Source organism: Amblyomma mixtum, chromosome 1 (assembly GCF_055824585.1).
Source record: "Amblyomma mixtum isolate Tamu chromosome 1, ASM5582458v1, whole genome shotgun sequence".
Lineage (NCBI taxonomy): Eukaryota > Metazoa > Arthropoda > Arachnida > Ixodida > Ixodidae > Amblyomma > Amblyomma mixtum.
In genome coordinates, this window is record NC_143012.1 from 11,764,084 (window position 1) to 11,788,549 (window position 24,466).

The window sequence follows — 24,466 nt, forward strand, 5'->3', positions numbered from 1 at the left end:
CCTTTCCATCGCCCCTTACGTCTTCCCTTGTAGGCTCTGCGCAGATCTGTCAAGAGCTCCGTACTTTCACTAGCATGAGTTGAGCGTGAAAATAAAGTGGAGAGAAATGGAAAATGAGAAGGAATTGAGCAAGACACCGCCGCAAAACCTTCGCTGTTGAATAAACGATGTTGACGGTATGGACATCAGCGAGGTGACATTTAAAACTTGAGAATTATCCCAGAGATGCATTTACAGCGCCCGCTGATACGACCAGATACGTGCTCAAAGACGTCGACTTCACATCCTCCGCTCGTGTCAGGGGTTCAGGAACAGCCAACGCAGCAAACAACCCTGCGAAGTACCATTCGTTGACGTGGCTCTTCTTCGGCTGAACAGCGGGCGACTGAGAGGCTCTCCTCTGAAACCCACACTGTTGCCAACTGTTCACAAAACGCGTTGGACAGTGGCTGCCAGAGATGAAGACGAAGCTGCTCCACTTCTACGAGGTCGTCGCGCATCTGAGACGGTGCTACGCGTTGTTAGGATCTGAAAACTTTGCGTAGATTCGGTTGTTAACGCTGTGCTTAGAGAAGCCGTTGACGCTCTCTGTGTGTTCCTGCAGCGGCTCCAGCTCGAACAAAGGCGCCTTGATTCCCTCAGCCATGACCGTGACCCGTAGTGGTTCCTGCGGAAGAAAATGCCAACGCAGTGTCACAGACAAGGAGCGCGGAAAGTTGTGCGCGCTCAAAGACGCGTTTTAGAGAGGTTAATAACGAGAGCAGTTAAGGTTCACTGGCACGTAATGAAGAAGGTTAGAATAGAACGGTTTGAGATAAATGTTGTGGGGATTGCACTTCATGACCGACCCAAGTGCGCTGCCCCCCCCCCCCCCCCCCTTTCTCTTTTTTAACGCCGCATACTGCGTAATAAACACTTTTGATCTTAATTAACTGCACCTTCTTTCCGTCGGAGCGGCAGCTAAGGCGCTCGGTGAACACTCGCTGTGCCTTCAACTTGCTCTGGCCCGAACCCGCGTTATGCGATCGAAGCGAACCGAAAACTGGTTCATTGCAATCAATGTAAACTTCTATTTTCTTTTTTTGCGCGTAAATTCAAGGAAAGAGAAGAGCAGTTTCACAGAGCGGAAATAAAGGTGTCATGCTTAACGCCTACACTTTTCATTCATTGCAGTATGACTAACCTGTACGGTTCTTCCGTGCTGTGGTAAAACTCTTATAAACCAGGCCGGACAATGTGCTAGTACGTGCTAGTGGTATAAATTCAGTGCCTCGTTGCTTTGATTTATTATAATGCCGTGCTGTATTTCGTGGTTATGCCCCTGATTTTTCCAGCTCTTCTGTTCTTATAAAATATATGGACCAATTCATCTGAAAAATAGCGGCAGCTTTCGAGATCTTCAAACTCCTTGGATGTGTGCTAGCACACATCCGCATCTTTCACAATGCGGAAGAGGCATTGCCAGGTGGAAATGCCTCTTCCGCATTGCCAATAGCAGAGCTGACTATCCTCAGACATTTATAAAGACTGTCGCAAGCGCAAAACCAGGCTGTGCTATTTGTCACTTCTTCCTGTTTCTGCCTACTTGCTTTACTTTCTGTTGTTCCGTATAAAATCGCAGTTGTTTATTCTAAGTGAAGCTGCAGTTTAAAAGTGGAACCTGTGTCCTTTGAATATTCTTTTTTCTTTGTACGTTTTGGCTCGAAAAATATGGATCCAGGTAACGTCCGAGTTTCCGACCAATCTCAAAGCAGTATTTGGGCATACGTGTGCTATGAGGAGTTTGGCTGCCGATCTCATCTAATAAAACTTTTTGACGGGTTAGTTGGTACATTGTCTTGAAAGAATGTCGTACGCCAAAAAAGGACGTTCTGTTCTCCTGTTCTGTTCTGTGTTTTTCCTTCCTGTTTCGTCCTTTTTTGGCGTACGACATTCTTTCAAGTCATCTAATAAATTGACATTTTTTTCTCCCAAGCGAGAATACTGAGTGCTGTAGCAAATGCTGCCGAAACATCAAATATATTGCTCGACAACTTCCTCACCTTCTTTTTGTGTGGAAGCAGTCCAATCCATGCCCAGAAGTTCAAGACTGTTGGACTCGACAGACTGATGGCTTTCTCCAGGTTGTCACTTGCTCGAGCTGAGAAAGAGATTTGAGGCGGACCAAGTTGGTTATGATGCATCTTTCAGTTCAGAGTTTACAAAACTACTTAACTCTACGTTCTCCTTGCCCTCTGCCTACCATGAGACATGTCTTAGATTACGCGACGTGTCGCTGGGCCGAGGTCATCTAGTCCCGCAACAATTTTCAAGGCTGACTGTTTCTGCAGCACTTCCAAATATTAAGTCTAGGACTGGACTGAGCGGTGTATGCAGCCGCAGGGCGCTTGTTTCCAGTGCTCATTGCCATGGCTTCATAACTTAAGATTCAAACAACGGAATGGCATGCCTACAAAAAATATGGCACAAGTGCTTGCGTTCTCATGTTCATATATGCTGTTTCGTGCGTGTGTTGTTTAAAATAATGGGACGAAAAAACAACTGCTCTCGCTTCGCAAGCGTGCGGCCGGAACAGACCTGCTCGCCGCCTCGACATTCTGATTCTGATTGGCATTAAAACCGTACGTGATTATGGCGTGGATGAAGATTGCTGTTTAATCTGTTATTCAGGAAGCGACGTTAACCGCAAAGATTAAACGACCTGGTGACTATATATTGGAGCCTAAATGAAGTGCATGTGATAAATAATTCGTTTTGTACTAAAGTAGATAGAGAGGCTTATTAAAAAATGCCCTAGCGTTCACTGAGAATGATACAAGCTTCAGCATTGTTGTACACGGGACACCACTCAGATTAGTATTTTATTTTATTTATTCAATACTGCCAGCCTCCATTTGGTGGCCAAGGCAGGAGCGGTACATCGTACATCGCAACAAAACAAAGCAAGTAAAAATGCGAATAAAGAAGCAAAAGCTAACACACAGGGTTTTATAGAAAGACAAAGAGCAAGATTAAATGCACTCGGTTACCTAAAATACAAAATAAAGCAAACAAAAGAGCATGACTGAATACACTGCGCTTAAAATGACGATATCACAGCAGATAAAAAAGACTTCTGATCTGTCAAACGGACCACGTCACACGGAAGCCCGTTCCATTCCAATATCGTTCTTGGAAAAAAACAAAACTGATACGCTTTCGTTCTGCACCGTGGCACCATGATTGTCAAATTGTGTTTATTGCGCGTTGGTCGTGAAGTGTTGTATACCATGTAGGTCTCAAAATGAATGTTTGTTAAGTTATTAACAATCCCATGCAACATTTTTAGACGGTGCAACTTGCGACGAGATTGAAGTGTCTGCAGTTCAGATTGCCTCAATAGATTAGTAACCGAAACGTGCCTTCCATAAGCGTTGTAGATAAATCTAAGCGCCTTCCTTTGAACGCCTTCAATGCGCTGTACATCTACCTGGGTGTGCGGATCCCAAACCACATCTGCGTATTCCAGTAATGGCCTTACGAGTGCAATGTAAGCTGCTAATTTAGTTTTAGATGTGCAGTGCCTTAGACGATTTCTTAACAGCCAAAGCCTATTGGACGCCTTTGAGACTATATGCCCGATGTGCGAACTCCAACTCAAGTTACTATTGAATACAACACCCAAGTATTTGTATTCGTTTACGGGAGAGACAGCTGCACCGTTAATTGTGTATGTGTAATTAAGAGCGCACTTTTTACGCGTAAATGTCATTTTTGAGCACTTAGACGTGTTTAGTGACATTTGCCAGACTAGGCACCACCTTGAGACCTCTGACAGGTAGTCATTCAGCACACGGTGATCCTCCGCATTTTGAATAGGCAGATATACAACGCAGTCGTCAGCGAAAAAATATTCGTGAACAGACTCACACACCTTGTTAACAGGCCCACTTAGCAGGTGCGTAATGAAAATTTTGATGAGAGGGAAATTAATATCACTTCTATAAACGAGTCGCCCGGTAGAAGAGTTTACCTAAGCTCTTGGCGTTAACTGTTTGCCTACAAAAGTTAGGTTATGCAATTTTACTGTCACCGCGAGGTGAATGTAAACCCCGTGCCGAGCATTCCACAGTGTACTCTTGTCGCCTGACTGACGCCCTGATGTGGTTCGAAACTTTTCCTTAAACAGTTAGTAACACAGCCTTGCAACATTACAACATCTGTTATTTTGACCAAACAATATTTCCGCTAACTTCGAGAAATAACTGTTTAAAGTACTCATATTTCCCACTAATTATAGTTGTCTGGAATAGCCTCACTAACTACGGAATTGCACAACTTTTTTTCCATCATTTGAAGAGAACTTAAAATAATTTACTCTTATTGTTTGCCTTTTTGTATATGCAGTCATGCACTAACTCCTCGCAGCTCCGACCCGTACTTCTGGTGTCAAGACCGGCGCTGTGGGCCCGTATCGACACCAGGAGTGTTTTGTCAGGTGGCGCCCCGTATGCAGAGTGGCACAGGTCCCAGCTAACTTGGAGGGGGGGGGGGGGGGGGGGGTTAATTTTGCCTCCGATGGTACTTGTGCCCACCCTGCCACGGTCTTGAGCAAGACCGCAGTATGAATAAATAAATAAACAGATCACGTCTTCGCGGCGTGAGATGGCGCTACTGCTTCGCTCACAGCGGAAATTCTGTACGAACGGCGGACGACGAGATCAGCTGGCAACATGCATTTAACTGTTGACGTTGTACACGGCCTGAGAGGTCCACAAGCCTACTAGTTGATCTTAGTGGGAACAATACTGAAAAAAAAAAGATACATGCAGCCCGATGTCTTTTAAAGACCTCGGGAGAGGCACCACCCACCTAATGCGATGCTCAGGGCCAGCCCGATAAGCACAGTCAGGAACGTTGCGAAAAGGCAGCACCAGTAAGCCGACAGCCGGTAGAGGGGAAACACGTCCGGGCTGCAGCCAAACGTTACGCATCATGTAGTTAACCTCCTCTGGCTGAAACTCTCCGAACACTGCTTTTGCACAGTGGAGCAGTGTTTTCAGGTAAAGAATACTGCACTCAAACGCAGTATACGGTTTGGACAAAAAGTTTTATGAACATGGTACGAATTATGGAAAGCTCTCATTCTTAAGACAGTCTTGCAACAGTCGGCCCTGACCACAAGAAAGCCGTGGTCAGGGCCAACCACTAAGAGCAGGGCTTTGAGACTGTTTTGAGACAGTCTTTATATTGAGGGCGTTCTGTTATTCGGCCCCAAATCATCTACTGCAGGTAACATTGAAGTTTAGAAATGAAGTCGGAATCTTGAGTAAAGGTAATTTATACAGTAGCATATCATGAGGTACCAAATCAAACGCTTTCTTGAAATCTAACAAAAAACAATCCGTTTGAAGACCCTTGTCAAATGATGAAAAAATATCATGGCTAAATTCCAAGAGCTGCGTCGTACACGAGTAACCTGATCTGAAACCATGCTGAGCTTGAGTGAAAAATTCATTTTGTTCCAAATGCTTCATCATTGCGCTATATAGTATGTGCTGAAACGTTGTGCAGCTAATACTTGCAAGCGAAATCGGCCTGTAATTAGCAACTATGTTTTTAGGACTCCCTTATGAATGGGCACCACGTTAGCGTTTTTCCATTGTTGGGGTATTATTCCTGTATCTAACGATTTTGAGTATAGAATAACTAAGTAATGACCAATGATTCCAGCACGGACTTTAAAGACACGACCGGGAACATCTTCGGGCCCGCTTGCCGAAGACACCTTTATGTTATTCAGCAGGTTTAACACACCGTTGTATGTAGTTGTTAGCTCAGGCAATGTCTCTTGCACATAGACATCCATGACTGGCATTTCATGATGCAAGTTCGCTGCGAAAACGGACTTAAAATAATCATTGTTACATAATCTTGAAACATAATCTTGAAACTTGTTACATAATCATTGAAACAGCATGCCTTATCAAAATCATCAGTTATAGGTTCAGCGCCGTTATTCAGTGCCGGAATACCAACTGATTCACGGCCATTAACTTTAAGAAATTTCCACAGTTCTTTTGGATGACTCCGAATTTTAGCACCCAACTCATTCATGTACCTTTTTTTCGCAGGTTTATTTTTAACTTTTATGTCTGTTCGAAGAACACGCACCTTTTCAAGTACTTTCGTGTCCCGGTATTTTCTGTACGTGTTTAGGAGACGACGCTTTTTCTTAATCAATAGTTTAGTTTCCCGAGTTACTCACGGCTTATACTTGCGCCGCTTAGCTGATATGTTTTTGAAAGAAACATATTTGTCAATGAGCATATCAAGCTTCTGCTTAAATATGTCCCACAGCGCAGTAGCATCGAAACGCTGGCTCATGAATATGAGGTCTTGTAAATAGTTATATTATCGTGCCTTTCATAAATTTTTGTAAAAAACTTCTGCAGATTAAAAAAGTACACGTGATATATCTATCCCAGTATAATCGCGCTTTATTGGGTCAGTGACACGCATGTAGGTTAGGTGTTCGTGCTTGCTGCTAACGCAACAGAAAATTGAACCTGAGAATTTATTCGTATTATATGTAATTTTTGGAGACACAACTGATTTTAAACGGCGTGAAAAGTTCCTATTTTATATAAAACTGCCAGTTTTTATAAAACTGCTTTGTGTAACATACTATTTGCAGCTTTGGTTTTTTTTCATGTTTACCCGTTCGTGTTATTCTTTGCTTGCTCCATGTATTCTGTTTTGCGACGTGCAAAGTGCTGCCCTGCTAATATACCTCGTGTGTTCCTTGGCGGTAGGAGCCTAATTAGGCGCGATTTATGACCGCATTTTGCCTTGACACCATGGCGATTATTCTGTGCTGTCATAGGCGCAATAAAACAGAAATAAAATTGCGAGGCGTGTCAAGATTGTTGTCACTACCGGACTTGCAGTGAGTTCAAGGGCAGGCACGCAGGTTGAACTTTCACCTGCGTACAACTATCCACACTCGAGAGGGACGCCGCAAACGCCTTGAGCGCACCCGCAAGACAAGTCCCGCTGCTTAACAGCGCTTTATGTCTTGCAGCAGTCGCCAAACAGAGCGCAAGAGCAGGTTATCCTTGAAAAGGTTATCCGTCCTCCACTCTATAATTAACTACGTCGTTTCTGCATGCAACACATTTACTATTCATATTGCTACATGCACCAAGGCGGTTTACTGACGTCGCAAATTTATCGGGCCCAGCAATCTCACTTAACGTGCGTAATTTATCCTCTTAGCCAGCGCAATCGCATACTAATACTGGCCTCTCCTGCTCAGCTCCGCGCATATTTAATCAGTGTCTGCAGACAGCTTAGATGTGGCCCGAAGAATTATGAGTTGGCACGAACAATTTTTCTCCTGGCCTCCCCACGACAAGCCTAGGTATATCGGTGCTGCAAGCTACTCTTCAGCGCTTAGGACTTGCCCTCGCCGACGCTCTTCATCGAAATCTCCGCCCCGAAGTCAGTGGCAATGAATGCTACGTCGTTACAGCATGCAACTTCACATTTACTATTTTTATTGCTACACACACCAAGAAGGTTTACTGACGTCGCAAGTTTATCGGGCCCAGCAGTCTCACTTAACGTGCGGGTTTTTTCCCCTTTGATAGCGCAGTTGCTTGCTCAAAGTGGCCTCCCCTGCTCAATTCCGCGCATATTTAGTCGATGTCTGCAGGCATAGGTTAAAAGTGGCCCGAAGGATTCAGTGAGCTGGCACAAACGTTTTCTGTCTTGACCTTCCCACGACAAGCCTAGGTATACCGTTGCTGCAAGCTACTCTTCAGCGCTTAGGACCTGCCCTCTCCGACGGTCATTCATCATCGAAATCTCTGCCCCGATGTCAGTGGCAATGAATGAGTCAGCTACGTCTCCGATATCAGCGTCACAGCATGCGAGGCTGGCCCCACTGATAGTGTAATTATCTAGCGCTAATAATCATTCCCCGAGGGCGTCCGGCTGTCAGCTTTTTTTCGTCAGTACTGCCGTTGTAAATTACGCCGCAGTGTACCTCTACGCCCAGAGTTTTGGTTTATTCCATACGAAATGTACCGTAGAGCGTCATCGACAGCCAGCAACTTTACTTTCAAAACCCGTGACTCATTTGCGCTGGGATAAAAAGTTTTGGAGGAGCTTTACCCAATCCTTTTGACTCCTTAGGTACCTTTTTATTTTTTTGAAGACGCTGCAGAACAACGCTGTGCGAGGACTAACTGCTAATGAAATGGCATATTGCGTACGTCGCGTACAAATGGCACTGCGAAATTGAAAATTCGCATTTCTGCCGACTGTATGTATTGTACTACGTACCCCCTTTACCGAAAGTAACCGAGCAACAGGTTTTTGCTTCTCAAACGTATAACGGAGCATTTACAGCAGCCCTAAAGACCGAACGGTGCCATAATGTAAGGACAAGGTCTCACCTTTCTTTACACAGAATCAGAGCTTAAGGGCTGTCATGAGTGCTTCGCTACGCGGCTAAGTAACAAACCACCTGTGCCGGGTTACTTTTCGCAAAGACTGTACATATATGCCGAGGTGAAAACAGCTTCAGTATATTGCTCTTCAAACATACTCGTAGTTCATCCTTGCAATATGGCTGCTTCTGATGGTGTCACAAACAGTTTCATGGCCGCTTTCGTGAGCAACTAAATTATCTATCAAAAAGATAGCCAGGCTAAAAGATTAAGATAGTGGCCAGAAAATTTTTGAAGTCCGAAAATAACGCAAACAATAAAAGGAAGACACTTAGTTGCAGTGACCTGGAAAAAAAAAACCTTTAAAATATCGGTCTTCCGCTATCTGAGCTAAGCCTACTGGTAATAAGAAAGGGGAAACTTCAATACCGTTGCATCGAGGACTACTACTGAGTGCTCGCCATGTCGAGACTGAGCATGTGCTAAAGCCGGATATAACTCAAGAACGAAGATACCCACCAAAAAACCCGACAGTCAAAGACGCCGACCGATTTTGATTACGCAGCGGTTAATTCTATTAAACCGTGATTAATCCGCTTTCATCGGCCACCCTTGCAATTTCACGCTAGCAGGTCAAAGCGGATTATCCATGAAGAAAATAGGTCCGCGCTATTGGCTGAGGGCTCCATTTGATGGCCATTTGCCGCTTCCTTTCTGATTTGTATCCGACTATACTTCCTCTTAAAACGGCGCAAAGGACGTCGACGAAGGAACAAGGGGATACGCATGGTGGCGGTATAGCTATCTGCCATATTGTAACAGCTCGAAATACGACAGACCAAGCAAGAGGCAAGACAACATAGCACTAACAAGTGAACCCTTTATAAGAAAGAACTATTTTCATACGCTGCAGATAAAAACGAGCATAAGCAACGAACACTTCCGGAAGTTAAAGATAACAAAAAGGTTCGTACAACGAACCTCTAAAAAGACTTAAACTCGCCCAGTTTTCACCCTGCAGACAAAGATCCTTGTTCGGGCTTACCTGTCCGTGGGGATGTACGGCAGAGTATGGTTAAGGGCGAACGTGGCGTTCGCCGGACACCGGTCCAGGGTGTACGTCATCCGTGGTGGTGTGATCTTCGAAGCGAACCTGCCAGCCGTCTGCCATATTTCGACGAGGAAGACAACTAGGGCAGCTGTGGCAGTTCCCTGCGGCAAGGACATGTAGAACGCGGAAAGTTAACAGGCAAAAAGAAGTGGCAAGTTGCTATTCGTTGCATCTGGACACTTTGAAACGTTGCAACCTAAGGACCGCGATCAAGAAACTATGTGCATGGATAGTTTCTGCTGCTTTTGCCTTGGTTTGGTTCGATTTAGGGGGTTTGATGTCCCAAAGCGACTCAGCCTATGAGGGACGCCGTAAGGAAGGGCTCCAGACATTTGGACCGACTGGGGTTCTTTAACGTGCGCTGGCATCGCACAGCACACGGGCCCCTAGAATTTCACCTCCATCGAAATTCGACCACTGTGGCCGGGATCGAACCCACGTCTTTCGGGTCAGCGGTCGAGCGCCATGAGCAAGGACATGAGCAGTAATATTTTGATTTTTGTGGCGAGAGCTACACTACGCCAGCCGCTTCACGAGGTCAGCGTGGCTTCGCGCTGAGCCGTGGCACCCCGCTCCGCCAGCTGTGCGCATGCGCGGAGTGACGTCAGAGCACGCAGCTGGTGTGCGCGCCGGTCCTCGCCGCTGCACCGACGACGGAGCAGACGCCGCCCGCCTCGTTGCTTGTGCTCAAGTCTCATTACTGACCACTGCAGCGTCTTCATTGGTATAAACAGTAAAGCTCAAGCCGTTACGTAAACCGTGTGTTTTACTTTCAAGCGAAACTTAAGCGTAGCCAGGGGTATGCACTTCTCGCTACTCTACCAGGTTTAACCAGAGCTAAACCATATCCATTTTTTGTTTAACTTTAGCGCATAACAGCATCAATGATAGTTCTGCACTCGTATTGCATAAAGAGTAAGAAACCGCTGCGATTAAGAAAATCAGTCTGTATTCATATTTTTTCGTGACCTAGCGGCACAATGTGGTGTAACATTGGGCTGTGTAGCAGGTCCTGTAACGAGTAAATAAAGGATACAAGTGAAGGGAATTCGGAGGTCATGGATTCGGATCCTGGTTGTTGTGGTTGTTTTTTATTATCCTTTCTAATCAATTTTCTTAAAGTGATAAAATATTGACGAATAATCTGCATTCATCAACACCATAAATTTAAAAAAAATCCCCTGTGCGCCTTGATTTAGGTAGCTGTTGGATTCTTTCAAATAAAGGAACAATTAAATGGATAAACAAATAATTAAATAGACACGCTAGACAGACCCTTAACTTATTACGCTGCTGGGTCATGAAGAAATTATGAACCACCAGCTAGCCATAACATTGATTTCTTTGAGTCTGCATTCCGTTTCTTCTATCTAAAAAACAAACATGTTTATCAATTTCCCAGGACCCAAGCAGCATAGGTAATCGGCCCAATATTGGAAACGTACTGGCAATGACCGGCCCTGCAAAGACCCAGAGTGAAGCTATCATTTTGCGATATTGTTCTGATTACCTGTGCCGCTTGGGGAATTTAAGAGGGAACTGGGGAGGAGGTCGGGACAGTACTCCTTTTACCACCGATTTAATTTTTGTCCCCTTCCTCCCAAACAAACCACCCCCTTGAAGAGTTCCCCCTAATCCGACCCTGGCACAAACGGGGAGGCTGCAGTGGGGGTCACGCTGATCCTTTCCGAACTAAAATTTGTTTCCATCGTTTAACGTTGGCGACTTCGCTCTTGTTTTAACTGCAGTGCAAACTTTAAGATGAAAGCCATAAGCGATGATGAAGACCGCGCTAAGTAATCGGTAGGCTTTGAGCAATGCTGTGAACTGTGACAGATTTATTTATTTATTCATTGAAAGTACCTACAGCGCCCATGAGGCATTATTGTAGGGGGGGATATTACTACATACAATAACACATGCACAGAAGATATTGGGAAACATGTCAGCAAGGATAACACCACATACTAAAAGAAGACTAAATGAGTTCACAAGTAGTATGAGTGATAACACATCGGTGCAGCGCTGGTAAACGCACGAGATCTGGCAGAAATGCGTCAGATTATCATTTCAACCGCACTTTCGAAATCAGATGCACAAACCACATCATTCGGAAGCTTATTTCAGTCCAGGATTGTGTTAGGAAAAAACGAATACTTAAATACATTAATGCGGCATTGATAACTCTTAATCTTTTTCGTGTTATCTAGTCTCTCCGAAATGTAATATGGCTGCTTTAGATAAGTGTTTTTATTAATACCGGTGATGGTGGTTCTACAATATCTTTGTTTTTCATTCATAAAAGGCTCGCAAAAAAAAAACGACGTTTTCTACGTTTCTGTTCCACAGGAAATCTCCGACTTCTGTGCAGCTATAAAGGGGATGTAAGAAAAGAAAAATATTTCTTCAACGTTTGTGAAATTCTCGTACCTTTGCATTCGCCCATGGGAAGCAGGTGGCTAGGATGATTATGCCCGCGAAGGGACCCGAAGCGGCGGCGTAGAGGGCTATGAAGAACTGCAGAATAAGAACGAGATCAGAGAACAACCCACATACACAGATGGACTCATTTATTTGAGTGTTTGACGGAATCCGGTCCGGCGAGGGGGGCACTTAGGGTGCCAGCTGATAAATCTGCTGAAAATTATTGCGAACAGTTTGTAGCGTTTTTTTCTTCTGTATGCTTCTGCGCAGTGCGCCGACATAATATTTACTTTTCGTTTTTATAGAGTGTCATTTCTTAAGCAACTGCATTCAATTTCGTGTTGCTGTTAGAAACTTCCTTCTGCACATTTTGCTGCGCTACCTATTTCCCGGGCCAAGTGCAACCAGTCTAGCACAGACGTTCAAAGTTGAGTGTTCAATTAAGTACTTCATTCTCATTGCTATTAGACTACATACAGTAAATAGGAGCACCGGCTTCCAACCCTCACCCTTGCGGCAGATCCAATGTACGGCACCAGAAGACCCAGGACAGTCATGACTGTACCACTTCCCGTTGCTGTAACACAATAGCAATATGCCAGTCAAACATGATTTCACAAAGTTGATTGTATTAAATAACAAGAAGCGGCGCTTACGCCTCGGCGGAACGAGTCAGAAAAAACTCCCATATGTAGAAACTCCCATTTGTCAAAATCATTCGTTTCAGTGCGTTTCACACTCTCCGCACAGTGCAGCAAACCGCAAAAAAATAAAAAAAAAATACGTTAGGGGACACACAAGCTCCACCTTAAAGATACGACGCGATAACATTAACGGGTCAGTGAAGCGGCCTGAGATCCCCTTTTCATATCATTTCGAGACACGGTCGCTCTCTACTTCACATTCTTAGATCGCGTGCAGTCCCCATACCAGTCCAAGCGCAGTGGTTCAGCGGCTAAGCGATGCGCCACTGCCCCAGCAGGTGGCTGTTGACGAAGGGCCATACTGCGCATGCGCGAGCAGTGACGTCACACGGCGCACAGCTGGCGCGCCGCCGCCGTCGCTGCGCGGGCGACTCAGAGGTGCCGCCGCCGCTCTCGCCAGTTGCGCATGCGCAGTAGCGGCGCATAGCTAGCGTGCTGGGGCCGCCGCCGCTGCCGCGCGCTCTCCATCGCCTCTCTCTCTCTCCTAGTTGCTTTCGCAATTCTCCAGGATTAATCAGAGCTAAACCATTCCCAATTTTTTTCAAACACTGCCAACGCTGGGGATTGTGAGACCAGGTTTCACTTCCCGAGCAACTTTACGTGACCAATCATTAATTTAACTGCCATCTGTCATGGTTGGCATGTGGCACAATCAAGACTTTTTGCTCACGACGACGACGGCGACGACATCGACGACGCCAGATGTTCTGCAGAACGAGAGCCTTAAAGTCTCCGTATTTTCATAATGCTGACAGCCTCCACCCTCGCACAATCCTGTTCCCCTTGAAAAGTATCGTACTCACCGAGAGCTGCCATCACTAGACTTGATCTTCGCTCTGGAATGTTGATGTACGGGGACACGATGTCCACATACAGTACAGCCGCATGGGAATTCACTATGGATGATATCGTGCTGGAAAGAGTAACATAAAATAACAGACCCGTTTAATGAAAGCGGTGACTGTCTATTAACGATTTTTAATGAGAATGAAAAGCACCTTTAAGTGAAATATTCTGCACAATAGTCAAATCACATGCAAAGAAGCAGTTTGGTCACATAATAGATTGCTTTCGAATTTTTCCTCGGCGCGAGTATACCAGCAGCTGATCATAGATTACGATCCACAATCTCGATCATGCTTTTGGAACCAGCTTGGTGTCAACAAGAATCGGGCTCCGTCGCGATTGAAATTGCACAGCCAGCGATGTCTGGTCTGCGTTGAATTCAATCCTAAATAACTCCATCAGGATTGAAACCAGACGTCTTACAGCGGTTCTAGGAGTTGGCCCCAGCAAACACTCAGCAATATGACGTCAATAATAGTGAGGGGAGAGCTGTACATTTTAGGGAAGATATGAAAAATATCTTGGTATCTTGGTCCATGTTCGTGGCGACATCTTGGCTTCTAAAACGAATCAAACGCATGCACTGAATAGAATAGGCAGCATAAGTGTTTTGATAAAGCTGGACTGCGAAGGTGGCAAGTACAAAAATCTTAGCCAGCCAGAGAGTGAGGTAATTTCTGAAGCCAGCTATCAGCTCAGTGGTAGTTTTACGGACATTACTTGGAAGGAACAGTTGTGGGATGGGTGGAGGAGTTGCCTTGAAGAATGCGTTTGTCTAATCTCCATCTTCGAAAAGAATGGGGGGCTCCCTGAAGGATTCACCGTGAACATTTCCTCATATTAGGTACAAGGGAGAGCGGAAGGCTCCCGCCCCACTCGAATTCGTAACTGCGTCATCTTTATGCGACATAAAGCGGTACCCCTTAGAGCTCAAGTTTTCTTTTGGAATTCGAATCTTCGAACTTGTACCCAAACAATAACGAGTGGATGATCAAGAATTACTGCATCCGATTAGCAGTGATGTATCTAAGCAACGACAATAAATACAAACTATCGCTCCTTGGAAGTTTTTCACGTGGCTCACAATGATACCTTCTAAATCTTCACAACATATATAAGAAGAACTCTCAGGCAATCCTACGTGGATCGTTTGAATGCGTTACCAGCCAAACGTTCATTACATCCGAAGTTGGCACTGCACAATTCGTTATATGCGAGGTTTTACACTTAGTTTCGTTGTATCCGAGGTCAACACACTAAGTACGTTACATCGGAGTTCCAGGCACGAAAGGTCCTTATATCGGAGGTTAACACACGAAACTTCCCTACATCTGAGGGGGCTCATATGGGTTCGGTATATCCGAGGTATTATGCTAAGTTCATTCGTAGCCCGGTGGCAGGTTAAACACTGGCTACAGGAGGCGCTAGCCATTTACGCTTTTACTGACCCTTGTAATGCTAACTGATAAATAAATGCGAACATCAGCTGATACTGCAGCTAATCTTGGTACTGTTTGTTCATTCTTTAAAGCCGCCGGCACGTGGCTTTATCACACTGTGGTGCAAGACGTGACGAGATTTATCTCGATTGATCGCATCGAGGCGGAGCTGATTCTAGGTTGTTCCAGACTGTTGTAGTAACTGCACGGCGTATATCAAAATTTCGTTATCAGCTTTAAACTGAGCACAGCCGAGATTAGCGGGCATTCTGTTCGTCGACCGCCGAGCATGCCTGTTGCTACGGCGCCGCCAAGTCATTCAGCTCTTTGCGAGCCCAATTGAGTCCAAATAAAGAGTTTCGTTTGGAAGCCATTCTCGCTGGCTCCCTGCTCACCAAAATGCAGTCACCACTACGTGTCACTACCGTAATATTTCCTTTTGCGGACGCACCCGCGTTTGCAATTGTACAAGCTCCTCACCTGATAGACGCGCTAATGACTCCAGCCAAAAATAGACCCCTAATTCCCATCAGGGCACTCGCGCTTTTGTTGACGTAGTACGGCACAATCTGCGAAGAGTGAAGGAAGGGAGAAGAGACAGTCAGGCACTAGTCGCGCTTTATCAATGGAGTTTCGTTTTATAACGACCTCTGTGTCACTGGAGAAGCTCATGCAAAAAAATACCAGCATTTACCCGATCTGATTAAGCTGTGCGAAAGAAAAACACAAGAACTGAGGTCGACGAGGAGGTCGCGTTGCCCGCAGAGTTTCTCAATATTGCCTAGAGGGAAAGCACGCGAAACCGCCTGTGCAAGGTTCTTAAAGAAACACTTCAGCCACGGCAGGAATGGCCGGAAGACGAGGTTTTTTATTTATCTTTGCTAGTATCCAGAAGAGAACGTTGATTCTATATCTGAATCGGCATCTGCGCCATTAGACAGTCGTCTACATGCAGATGAAATAATTTTAGTAGTGCGTTTTCACTTCAATAAATTTAGTTTTACTTTTTATGAGGTTTAACGTTCCGAAGCGACTCATGCTATGAGGGACGCCGTAGTGAAGGGCTCCGGAAATTTCGACCACCTGGGCTTCTTTAACGTGCACTGACATCGCACAGTACACGGGCATCTAGAATTTCGCCGTCATTGAAATTCGGCCGACGTGGTCGGGATCTCGTCAATAAATTTAAGACAAGTGTTAGGCTGGTATGGAAGACTTCGCAGCAGTTCTTCGAGGTTTGACGCGACAACGGTCGCATTGTTACGTCTCAATCCGCGTTCATGCCCAACGATAGCCGAGCCAAACGCGAAACCTCATCTCCCCGGAATTCTTGCGCCTCTCCATGGTGAATAAAGGGCAGCGCCGTCTGCTTTCTTTCTACGCAATAATAAGAAACGTTTTGGCATTACCAACTGCTGCTCAAAACTGCAGTTAGCTAAGCGCACTTTAATGACGGGACCAAAGCGCATTTGAGCCAAATGAACTTTGGCACCTAGTTCACCCAATAGTTCTATTGAGTCATTTCGTTCTTGTATGTTGGAAGCGTTACAGAAGCGGCAGCCAACTTTAACATCATGAACACCACCATGGCATTCGTCAACCTTCAGCTTGAACATGAAATTAAGGCACGATGTGCAAAGGCGTTCAACATGAACATCATCAGGCAGATAAAGCTACTGCAAACAGATGGTTCTCGAAGTCCTCTTTACTAATCACTGTGCCTGCGCCAGTCGCGCCCATCATATGCCCGGAAAGTCCCCACTATCATTTCTTCGCCCTCACTTTAGGTCACCAATGGCTGCGATTTCTTTCGCCTGATATTATACTTTTATTGTAACAGACGACTGCTCATCTGTTTCACCGCATAACATGTCCCGCCGTGGTCAATTTTTTCGCCTTCATTTCAGCTTGCTTATCATTAACTCGAATCTGTTTTGACATCTACGTTCACTTGTTCCTGTCTGGTAAATTTATCACTATCATTTTGCTTCCTAAGCCTTTTTGTGAACTTCGGAGTTTCAACCCTTTAGGTGAGTGCATGCAAAGTTACAAATCGTTATATACAGTTATATTCAGGGATATTGGTAAGCTGGAATTCATAACTTGTCAATGAGTGTCGAATGAACCTCTGGCATTCTTCGTCTCCTTCAAATATACGTATCTTGACCACCAAGAGAGAGAGAGAGAGAGAGACTCTTTAATGAAATACAGAGAATTTAGCCGGCGTTAAAAAATCGCTGGCATGCTACTCTGCGTATGGATATTCTTCATGTGCGGTTGACATACGTCCGCCGATGCCGTAGCCGTTGGACCGGGTATGGCGAGTGGTGTGTAATTTCTGACAAACCGCGCATCAAACCGCAAGTGTCGCACGAATTTAAAAGATTCAATTATATTCTTTCATGTCGGGAACATAAAGGTAATAACATAGGTGTTTTTCTTCGCTATACAGGGATGCGTAAAGGTGGCAATGGCTTTTTCATCACCTGCTCGTAGCGAGGAATGCTTCCAGAAAGGAGCGGGTCGCAGTCCCTGTACCAGAAGATTATGGCAAGGGCTGTCACTCCGTTGAGAGCGTAGAAAAACGAGAGGATGCCGATACAGCAAAACGCTACTCTGAAAGAAAAAGGAAAACAGGCAAATAAACAAAGACCGAAGCATGACGGGACACATGCATTTATGTGGCGTGCAATCATCACCATGGCCACCATTACCGCCAGCCACTCTACAGGTCTCTCCAATATGAAAGCAAAAAATTTGAGCATTAAATTTACGATTACTGCTTAATTATGCGTGACAAGCACCATTTTCCTGTTTTCGAACTACTTTCCTTTTGTCGTATATTGCCCAAGTTATTTCAAATTTATTAGAGTAATAACCAAAAAATTCGTCTTTTGGTGCTAACTGGGTGTTCCCTTTCATATTGGACGCACTTGTATGTCCACTCTACGAACAAGGCCTTTCTAATATCTCTTCAATTAATCATGTCCTGCTACAAGCTCTGACCACCTTATACCCTCTATAGCTTCCCTATCTCCTTTTCCAACCTCCCTTTCTGCCGCTCCCTCTTGCGTTATTCCTTCTCTTGAAGTTCACGCCGCTAGCTTGCATATACATCAGTTATCTGCTCTTTACATAAAACCCCGTGTCCATTTCCATTGCCCCTTCTTTGCACCTAGCCTGCCATCAACTCGAGCTGGCTTACCTAACACACGTTTCTCTATTCTTATGTTTCAACCATGCACTCCCATCGTTTTACTAAGTAATACGTGCTGCACGTACGTACTAAGTAATACTCGCCCAGATTAGACAGCAACGGAGCGGTGAGAAAACAAAAAGGGACTGAGCTATAAAAGCGTATTATCATTGAAACTGATGTTGTGTTCGGGTGCATGCCTCGAAGCATGCGTAACATGCAAAGCACGCAACGGAAGAAAGAATAAGTTAAGTGCCACATGTTCGCACACTGTCACGCGTTCACACAGTTATTCGCAGCTGAATGGTATAGTAAAAACCAAAAAAAGCAGTCCTCTTTAGCAACCAAATGCGGCGCGGTTGTGACAACGTTTCTATTAACTTTATTAACTGCGTGAAAATATCTTGTAAAGCGGGAAACATACAGAACTGCTAGTTCACTCGCTCTGTTAGTGTCCCCTTTCTGCCTTCCCTGTGACAACACACCCGCGCACGCACAAACTCACACATATACGTAGCACAGTACAGCTCGGACTCAAGCACACAAGAGGATTTTGAACCCTTATGTTCTACATTGTCTTCACACCGTAACCGCTGCACGAAGCGCGCAAGCGCTCAGTATATTTGTAGTCTCGGTATTTTTCTTCGTACAAAAGCTAGCGCAAAAACACGACACACACAGGAAAGGTAGACAGGACAACGCGTCCTTTCCTACCTTTCCTGTGTGTGTCGTGTTTTTGCGCTAGCTTTTGTACGAAGAAAAATGCACCAACTAGCCCAGCAACAAGTGTTACTTGAGTAGTCTCGGTATCTTTAACAATCATGGAAAGCTGTTAACGTTATAAAATTACATTAATTTGTTTACGCCTTGATAATTTGCGTAGTAACAAACTGCTATCAATTGCTTCAATTTGGCCAAAAATGCATTAGTTTAGAGCTGTAATTGGGACTATCTGCATTTCGCTGTTGGTATCCGGTGGTAGACGGTCGCAGTATGCGGTAACACTACGCTTGGACTCTAATGGTGTCATCGCTCTTGCATCGTGGGCTGTGCGTGTACCTACGTTCTGGCGTCGCGCATTGACTTGGCCGCCAGGAACCGTTGCGTGATCATCTGGTCCAGGCCGAGCCTCACCAGGTGCAGGGGCAGGGCTCCGACTGCAGCCGCCCAGACCGTCTCGTCGCTCGTCAAGTCCCAGCTGGTTCTGCGTGGACGGAGACGGAAATAAAGAAAAACGGGAGACGAACAAGGACAAGTCGTACGCGCACCCTCACTAAAAGCTTGGAAGTACGTGCGTATGACCACACCTGAACCCTTAGTCTATCTACGCTTCGTTTCTCTTTCTCTAAATTCGGGAGGTTTTTTCTTCGCAAGGTTGATCTTTGAAGCACTATAGTGCATGTGCACAACTTCTGCTTCGAAACAAAATATGCGTAAAATAGTCTCGATCAACGAATAATTTAAAGAAAAGAAAAAGAAATCATCAAAGAAAGAAAGAGAAGCGGACGGAAGGATGAAAGGAATAAGGCAGGAAAGAGTAAAAGAAAGAGTATAAGCGGAAGACGGAAAGGGAGAAAGTATTAATGAAATGACAAGCAAAAGAAGGAGAAAACTAGGAAGAAGCAAAGAAAGAAACAAAGTAAGTGATGTTCATACTTTCAACGGAAATTTCCTAGCTTAGTTTTTGGGTTTTGGGGATGCTTATCCGGCAACAGTTCAGAAAATGTCTACATTTGCCATTGCGTTATTGTCGATCACTTTTTTCGTTAAGTAGCTTTGTCTCTAAGCGCAGTAATTTTCTAAGTACTACATGCTATGAGTGTTTGGTTTCTTTTCCGCTCTTCACCAAGCATTCTGATCAGGGGTGAGCCGTGAGAAAAACTGGAAACCATCCTTACCCAAGGAAATTTGTTGAAAGAAAAAGTTGCTTGGAATCTGGTTTCAAGTTTGGGTCAATGAGAATGCGCTTTTTGATAAGAATGTACTTCTCAATGTAAGTGATTGAACGGAAAAGGCACGTAAATGGGTTTATGGGGGTTTAACATCCCAAAGTGACTCACGGTATGAGGAACGCCGTAGTGAAGGGTTCCGAAAATTTCGACCACCTGCGGATCTTTAACGTACACTGACATCGCACGGTAGACTGACCTCTAGAACTTCGCCTGCATCAAAATTCGACCGCCGCGGCCGGGATCGAACCCGCGTCTTTCGGGTCAGCAGCCGAGCGCCATAACCACAGAGCCACCGCGGCACATAAATGACTAGCATGTGTACCAGTATCGTTTGACTTTTACGACCCAGCCTAGTATCGAGTCAACGAGGCTATTGCATTTACTGCGCTTGTCGATCAGTAGTATACGTCGACGCTGTAGCTGCGCTAACTGGGGAAGAAATCAGGTCGAAATGTCGTACAGATCGCTCAATTCCGCCGCCAACTAGCTGCATTCTCGACGAAAGCCGTGGTATGAGTGAAACTTCCTGGCGGGTCACGTGACTCAATTTGCAACGGAGAAATTTGACAATGGTGCTGAAGTTTGGGATGCTTTTATGGCATAGCCTGACATGGTCAATGCCCAAATAGCATGGGCCACCCGAAATTTGACAATTTGACCTTGAAGTGACCTTGGCAGAAATGGACGAAAATTCAATGGTTAATGGTTTATTGAGGTTTAACGTCCCAAAGAGACTCAGACCATAAGGGACGCCGCCGTGAAGGGTTCCGGAAATTTCGACCACTTGCGGTTCTTCAACGTGCACAGACATCACACGACACACAGACCTCTAGAAGTTCGCCTCCATCGAAATTCTACCGCCGCGACCGGAATCGTATCCACGTCTTTCGGGTCAGCAGCCGAGAGCCATAACCACTGCGCCACGGCGGCGAAAAATCCATTGGTTTGTTCTTGACATATAGTATGGGATGTCCCCAACGTGGCCTATGCCCGAATGTGGCATGAACCACTCGAAATTTGTCCTTGGATGACCTTGGCCGAATTTGATTGCCCATTATTCTGAGTGTGCTTGGGTGGAAGACAGCCTTGACCTAGTCTCAAAATGGTATTGGCCCACCCTCAAATTTTGGGTGGCCAACCCCGAAACATTTGAAAACTGAGTTGACCCACATTTGGAACCGACCTGGGACAGCTCAAAATGGGAATCGCCCACCCCCGAAAATTTCAAAATTGAGTTGAGGACAATCAGAAGGGATCTGGGGCACCCCCAGAATGGGTTCGGCCCACCCTTGATATTTGGGTGACCCACCATGCTTTCCCTCAATATTTTGTGCTTCGCAATGCTACAATGCCAGCCATTTTTTCGTTCTGTTAATGTTTGACAGACAAACTAAGCGTCCTGTGCTCCATGAATTTCGGTTTGGTTTGGTTTATGGGGTTTAACGTCCCAAAGCGACTAAAGCTATGAGATTTAGAAGAACCTTTTGTTGGGCTAGATGGTGCATATTGTAAGAAAAGAACAGTAGCGCAACCAAGACGAACACAAGAGAGTCCTGTGTGGTCCTCTCTTGTGTTCGTCTTGCTTGCGCTACTGTTCTTTTCTTACAATAATGCTATGAGGGACGCCGTAGTGGAGGGCTCCGGATAATTTCGACCACCTGGGGTTCTTTAGCGTGCACTGACATCGCATAGTACACGGGCACAGTACACGGGCCTCTAGAATTTCTCCTCCAAAGAAATTCAACTGCCGCGGCCGGGATCGAACCCGCGTCTTTCGGGTCAGCAGCCGAGCACCATGAATTTCATAGAATATAATAACAGTACCTTATCTAGCGAGTTTGTACAATTTTTAGTCGATGAACTGTTCATTTTCCCGCTAATTCATAAAATTGCCTGGAAATAATAAGATTCCCTTTTCGTTCTCGCCCAGTTGTAAACCACAAATTACGTGAAAAGGGAAAACGTAAGACATATGAGGATGTCCAGACGGCGTGTGTATTTTTGTGCCACGAATTAGCGACTGATTGGCTCATTTTTAATCAGTGTTATTGCATTCCTTTCTTCTTGCCATGATTATTGCTCACTTCAGTGATTAAATCATAGACGCTATAAGCAACAAGTATGGCGTTAGAAAGAGGATAAATGTAGTGAACACAGAAAAGATCGGGATCGGGAGGGTCCGACAGCTTACTCCCAAAAGTAGAACGTCGTGTTGAAGTCGGTCAGAGGCCGCATTGGAACCTCGCTGTGCACAGAGTCGTACACGATCTTCCCGATGATGATGAGCGGCGAGGCAGTCATGATGACTCCCTGAACACAGTCGGCCCACACGACGCTGCGGAGCCCTCCCTGCATGAAAGGACCACAACGGAAAAATTATAAGAAAACTCGTGTGATTTTAACGCAGTTTCCAAGGGCGCGGGACAATAAGGGCTCGCCAGAACTCCAGTAGTACTCATCGACGTCAAGCAGTTTGCTGCCATGTCAAACAAGACTTCCGTCTCTGGTCCCCTTAGTGAATCTAATCACATTTTCATTTCACATGTAGCTGTACATAGGGTTAGACATGCTGGGTAAGGGCCAAATAAAAACGAAGTAGAACGTTCTTGCCGGCTAGGTGGTTCATTGTAGAAAAGATTAGTACTGCGCGAATGGGACAGGACAGGAGAATGAGGAACAGAGACGACAACACAGGCGTAGACTTCCAACTGTTTATTCGAGACCGAAAAGCGAACGCTATATAGAGGGTGAACCTATGCGCATAACCATCACTGTCATTCACACAAGGTCTGATTAAAATCTAGACCACATTGATCAAAATTTGCATTGCAGAAAGGTCGATAAACCAGAGAGCATTAAGTTAGCATGTCCCCAGAAACTCCATGTCAATAAAACGAATAGAAACTAGTAAGGTACCCAACAATCAGCCAGAGTGAAGAGCATGAAAAATAATGGAAGTGACAATGCAGTTGTCCCTGCAGACAACAGGAGTAAAAAAAGTATGAAAACGCGATAAAAACATGGTGTGACATATGGAAAAACCGGCATGAGAGCATGCAAACAACAAACAACAAGAGTAAAGGTGAAAATTAAAACCCGGTAAAAGAATGGAATGGGGTATGGAAAAACAACCAAGACATGGAAGGCAACAAAGAACAAGTGTAAAGGTGAACATAAAACTACATTTCCGGCCTTGAAGTACATCTTAGGGACACAAGTGAAACAATTATAGGTGGCCGTCTAAAAACGTGATTTCGCTCAGTGAAAGCGAAATAGACGGAGTGCTGACAAATTTTTCACAATTTTTTACGATGTGAAATGTGGGTACGATGTGGGTTTTAGTTTCCACATTTACTCTTGTTCTTTGTTGTTTCCATTCTCTCATGCCGGTTTTTCCATATGTCACACCATGTTTTTATCGCGTTCTCATAATATTTTTACTCCCGTTGTCTGTAGGGACAACTGCATTGTCACTTCCAGTATTTTTAATGCTCTTTACTCTGGCTGATTGTTAGGTTCCTTGCTAGTTCCTAATCGTTTTCTTGACATTGTGTTTCTGGGGACATGCTAACTGAAAACTCTTTGGTTTATCGGCCTTTCTGCACTGCAAATTTTGTTCAATGTGGTCTAGATTTTAATCAGGTCTTCTGTGAATTACAGTGATGGTTATGCGCATAGGCTCACCCAATATATTGTTTGCTCTTCGGTCTCGAATAAACAGTTGGAAGTCTGCGCCTGTGTTGTCGTCTGTGTTGCTTGTTCTCCTGTCCGGTCCCATTCGCGCAGTACAAATCTTTTCTGCAACTAAAACCTACGGGGTCACTTAAGACACCTCGAGAGTGGAATAGGATACCGTTATGTTTTACATTTATCGCAGCTTCTGTTGCAACTTCTGTGTATGTTTGCGTCAGTTTCTTTGCCTTTGTAGGTCCATCAACAGCCGTATTCAGGCTGCTAGCTGCCGTATGAGCTAGGCTGTGACGATGCCGACATTGGCTTATACCATGTTGTTTTTTTTTTTTACTTTTGATCATCGTTCTTTAGGCTGCTATCTAGAAAATAGGTTTGTCGCTTCTCGGTAGGCAACTTTTCATGACGTTGCGAGGTCATGTGACCTCCCTCGACCAATCATTATTTAATTGCCGTCTGCCACGGACGGTAGTCACACTGATCACAATCCGGCGGCCATGTTGCCACCTGCCATAGTGGTCAGGCTGTAATGACGTCACAAAAGTCATGTCACCTCCTTCGACCAGTCATCGAATTTCTTCAGGTGCATCGGCGGGATATTGGTGTGGCAGCAACTCTAATGTTATCGGATTAATATCTTTACTTGTCGAGTTCGATTATTTCGCGCTC

General features: G+C 45.0%; 1 protein-coding gene across 1 annotated transcript in view; it reads right to left on the reverse strand.

Moving 5' to 3' along the window:
* Positions 1-341: 341 nt before the first annotated feature.
* Positions 342-24,466, reverse strand: part of LOC149365466 (putative sodium-dependent multivitamin transporter) — a 45,477-nt gene continuing 21,352 nt past the window's right edge. Inside the window, exons 6-16 of the mRNA XM_089542759.1 lie at positions 22,299-22,456; positions 19,219-19,359; positions 17,446-17,575; positions 15,440-15,528; positions 13,478-13,587; positions 12,480-12,547; positions 11,977-12,063; positions 9,481-9,647; positions 4,852-4,952; positions 2,043-2,140; positions 342-667 (exon numbers count right to left, since the gene is read on the reverse strand). Coding sequence (XP_089398885.1) covers positions 512-667; positions 2,043-2,140; positions 4,852-4,952; positions 9,481-9,647; positions 11,977-12,063; positions 12,480-12,547; positions 13,478-13,587; positions 15,440-15,528; positions 17,446-17,575; positions 19,219-19,359; positions 22,299-22,456 — 1,305 coding nt within the window. The 3' untranslated portion in view covers positions 342-511. The remainder of the gene's footprint in view (positions 668-2,042; positions 2,141-4,851; positions 4,953-9,480; positions 9,648-11,976; positions 12,064-12,479; positions 12,548-13,477; positions 13,588-15,439; positions 15,529-17,445; positions 17,576-19,218; positions 19,360-22,298; positions 22,457-24,466) is intronic.